Genomic DNA, 4,331 nt, shown 5'->3' with positions numbered 1-4,331 from the left:
GGAATTATAGCTTCATTGAGCCATATTTTTTTTTATTAAAGGTCACCACTTAACTTTTTAGCTTAATAAGGCCATATTTGTATATAAGTGACCCATTTAGTGCTCTAAAAAACCCAATTTATGAGCTCACTAAGTGAAGTTGAGTGGAGAGGATATGCTCCAAAAAAAATTCCAAACTAGGAGAGAAAGTCCAAAAATTTTGAATAGTGTGTTGAGTATGACTACGTCATGGCTTTATAGTGGTTGGCCATATCAACACTAATTTAGCATCATACATTAGTTGTATGGTTGGCAACATCAACATCAATTTGAAGCCATATATTACCTAGGGGAGACCAAAGCTTAGGTCCAATTTGCACATGTGAGTACCTTGGTAATAATAGAGAGATATTATCGGAGATAATTTAACCTTCTAGAAATGGTCAAATTCCAACGGATGTCTTAGGTAAACAAAGTGTGTTTAGGAAATTTCGGAGTTTGATTTCTCACTTTGTTAGCCAATTTTGGCCATTGATTCTTGACTTCATATCACCGTCATAGTTTGCATTAAGTTGATTTGACTTGCAAATCAACATGATCAAGAGACAAAGGGTAGGCCAACATAAGGTTTGATTATTTCTAAGAAGAGCCTCACGTGTACAAGGCTTTGAAAAGCAAAGTGTTTCACTATGAGACTCAGCCTTAAGGTGATTGATATTTATAAGGAGAATCCTTGAATGGAGGATGCATTAACAAATTAGCCTCTTTCTAGCTCATTTTATTGTGAGCCTCCTTCCTTGCTGTTTTTTTGGCTTACTGTTTTGGTTGCTTGTGAGCTGCTCCATTTAAGCTCTCTCGAAAACAAACTTTGCTCAAGATCATGGCGATGATTTGCTTGAACAACCGTAGCTCTCTGTTGATCATCTTGTTGCTCAGCTCCTCAGTCGCCATCTCTTTGCATTCCACCACACAAGCTTTCTCTCTCCCTGATGCCGCAACCGGCCTCGCTTATGGTTTCTATAGTTCCTCCTGTCCCACTGCCGACAGCATCGTTCGTTCCACCGTCCGCTCCTTCCTCGCCCCCAACATCTCCCAAGCTGGCTCCGTCCTCCGCCTCCCCTTCCATGACTGCTTTGTCCAGGTACTTTTCCTGGCCTTTGGGTGACGTTGTGGCGCTCAAACATTGAGGGACTGCGGGAGAGTTCATGAGCAGGATGCTGGGCAGTCACTTGATCGAGCTGTGACCCGTCATTATTTTTTTCTGTCCTGTTTTTATCGTTTCGCTAAAAATTCGTCTCTTGTCGCCAGGGATGTGATGCCTCTTTGCTACTTAACGACACCCAGGGCGAGCAGCACGTTCCGCCCAATCTTACGTTGAGGCCGCAGGCTCTGGCCCTGATAGAGCAGATCAAAGAGAATCTCGAAGCTAGCTGCCCCAATACCGTATCCTGCGCGGACATTATCGTTATGGCCGCAAGAGACGCCACACACCTGGTACAGATTCAGATCCCGTGGCGCGTGTTAAACATGTTGCATCTCTCGTGATACAGATCACTGCGAATTCTGAACTAATTGACGATCTTCTCTGTCTGTATTTCCGAAGGCGGGAGGACCTCACTTTGAGATTCCAACAGGTCGTCTAGATAGCCTGGGCTTTGCAAGCTCCCAAACGATCCTTAGCGACTTGGCAGGTCCTGCAGACAACATAACAACACTTGTAGAAAAGTTCGGCAATATAGGCCTAAACAAAACGGATCTGGTATCGCTCTCTGGTAAAAATCCGCTCGCACGAATTTTTCTCCAGGAATTTTGCTGTTTCTGTATGCCATAGCAACACTGTGTACTAGTGGGACGTGGTTGTTGGGACCGAGACGATCATCACCTGTGGAGGAGTTTCTTCACGGCGGTCTCTTATTTGTATCTAGTGCTACGGTGATGCACTTAATTTTAGTAATGATGTTTTCCGTGACACAGGAGCTCACACAATCGGTCTAGACGGTGATGCCCTTAATTTTAGTAATGATGTGTTCCGTGAACGCAGGAGCTCACACAATCGGTCTAGCACACTGTGCTGCGTTTAACAACACCATCTTGCCAACGGTGCAATCGGGAGTGGATGCCTCGTTCGCTCAGAAACTGCTGCAAGTATGTCCGAACAGCGAGAGCAACCAAGACACCGTGCAGGATATGGTCACACCAAACTTTTTCGACAACCAGTATTACAAAAACATGCTCAACGGGGACGTTCTCTTCGACTCCGACCGGGCGCTGCTGAAGGACGAAACAACCGCAGCCGTTGTTGCAGCCTTGGCAGCAAGCGAGCAAGAATTCTTCCAGCAATTCGCGTGCTCTTTCATTAAGATGAGCATGGTAGGGGTGAAGACTGCAGCCACAGGCAACGGGAACGTACGCAAGATCTGCTCGATTCTGAATGCTGGCGCCAATCAAACGGTGAGCGGTGTGAGCGCCGTGGCGTATGCCTCGCATGGGGATATGTTGTATGAAAGGCCTTGACCAGCAGCAGCAGCAGAGCAGCCGACCATGGCCATAGCTACATATATCTAATCTACGTACATGACTGCGCACGTTACATTGCTTCTGAGGTTGAAAGCTGCAAATTTGGGTTGTTTCTCGCTTACTCACAATGTAGACTTGCTCTGCAATGTTTGAGCAGCAAGAATGGCCACTCCATCTTGCAGAAGTTGACACTGCGTAATGACGCGCAATTGCCTTGATACAAATATTCTTTGTTTGTAACTTTGTCTCTCTGTCTCTGTCCTTTTTCTTTGTAGCCACGGGAATAAAATGGAAAATTTGGTCGAGACAAACTCTATATTATCTTGAAGAACCTTGATGCGTCTAAAAACGTACATATCAATGGATTTCAAAGATAACGAAGAAATGAAGTGGGATCGGATGATATGCGACCGCGGACCTTAAAGCTGGTGGAAAAGCGGCTAGATTGATACAAATTAACATTTTCTCGTTGACAAAGCCAAAACCTCCATGAGATGCAAAAGCAAAGAAAGAAGTCACTATTGGCCATATCCAACGACTCTAGATCTTTGGCTACATGCGAATAAATTGGTGCCAAACAGCGACAACAGGCGAAGAAATTGGTGCCAAAGGAGTTAGGACCACATTTGTTTGCCAAAAGAGATTACGTTCTCGCCTACCACAATATTTAAACGGCTCTACCTCTTTAAGACCCACATGAGAAGAAATTGGTGCCAAAAGAATTAGGGCCATGTATGTTGCTTCTATTAGGTGTGAATCTTGTAGCAATTAAGTGTTGCGATAGTTGTTGTTGATTTGATGGGAAGTTTGTTTTTCATTTCATATTAATCTTTACCATATTCTTGATATTTGTTTGTTGATGCTTTCATGTTGATGGGAAGTTTGTTTTTCATTTCATATTAATCTTTACCATATTTTGTTGCAGAGTTTGGTTATACCTCTTTGGTGTTGAAAGTTGGATGGTAGGAGTTCAAGTGGATTTCAATCTATTTTATTTTGTTTTGAATAATGATACCACATGTAGTTTATAGGTTATGAAGATGGGGACATGGTGAGTTTAATAGGCTTCGGTTGCACATATGTGACTACTTTTTGTAGACGCATTTGTCCATGTTTGATCAATCAGGAATTTGTAAATTGTAGCTAGCCGGGGTTGTGTTTTCTAGACATAGCTGATTTTTTTCCATGATCTTTGCCCATTGTGCAATCTTTGGAAATCTTGTAGCTTGAGTATCCAATTAGGAACGTTGGATAATGTGTGGGTCTTTGGTATAATTTATGTTGAATATATTGTAATAATGTCGAAATGACATGCTTTGGTACAATATGTTGCTTTGATGCATATTGATTATCTTGAATATGGTTGGAAATTTTGGCCCATTTTTTGTGAGTACCTTAACTCCATTTATGAGCTAGGCAAAGCTGAGTCTCAGTTTGGTCCTGGAGAATACTAGGGTTCCCATCTTATCAAATGAGGTTATTGTGGAAAACAGTATTGAGTCGATATACGTAGTGTCTATATTTCTGGTTTCTTCAAAGCAAAGTAGGTCTAATGTTGGAGGTCGTAATTGCTATTTATTTTGGTAAGGTGGAAGTGTAATGATTGCATGTTTGTGAGGTGTGAGTTGGGGCCATTTTTCCAACCATCGTATGTTGAATTGCTAATTAAGCTATTGAGGTTATGACCCTATCCATTAGTGATTATTTTTTAATGATTTGGCAATGTAGAAATTTCTTTACTGCATACCCTTGCAAGTAATGTGTATGTAGTGGTCTTCCAATTGAACATCTCTCTTAATCAATTAAAAAAGGTAATTGAAAGTGGCATCTAGGGT

The 4,331-nt window shown here is 42.3% G+C and overlaps 1 protein-coding gene across 1 annotated transcript; it reads left to right on the top strand.

The window, feature by feature from the left end:
* Positions 1-739: 739 nt before the first annotated feature.
* LOC147902115 (cationic peroxidase SPC4-like) lies at positions 740-2,802 on the top strand. The gene is made up of 4 exons (XM_087375059.1): positions 740-1,120; positions 1,288-1,473; positions 1,583-1,751; positions 2,021-2,802. Exons 1-4 carry the CDS (start codon positions 860-862, stop codon positions 2,491-2,493), a joined length of 1,089 nt encoding a protein of 362 aa, XP_087231185.1. The 5' UTR covers positions 740-859; the 3' UTR covers positions 2,494-2,802.
* The last annotated feature ends 1,529 nt before the right edge of the window (positions 2,803-4,331 follow it).

Source organism: Dipteris shenzhenensis, chromosome 5 (assembly GCF_047967505.1).
Source record: "Dipteris shenzhenensis isolate YYH24624 ecotype China chromosome 5, Dip_SZ_1.0, whole genome shotgun sequence".
In the NCBI taxonomy this organism is placed as follows: Eukaryota; Viridiplantae; Streptophyta; class Polypodiopsida; order Gleicheniales; family Dipteridaceae; genus Dipteris; species Dipteris shenzhenensis.
The sequence above is the reverse complement of the archived record's forward strand: the minus strand, read 5'-3'. Positions and strand labels throughout refer to the sequence as shown.

Bases quoted from the DNA above. Each gene is read 5' to 3' on its own strand.
- LOC147902115 (XM_087375059.1), top strand. From the start codon at position 860: ATGGCGATGATTTGCTTGAACAACCGTAGCTCTCTGTTGATCATCTTG. The intron at 1,121-1,287 runs GTACTTTTCCTG...TCTTGTCGCCAG, and splicing joins TCCATGACTGCTTTGTCCAG to GGATGTGATGCCTCTTTGCT. The intron at 1,474-1,582 runs GTACAGATTCAG...GTATTTCCGAAG, and splicing joins CAAGAGACGCCACACACCTG to GCGGGAGGACCTCACTTTGA.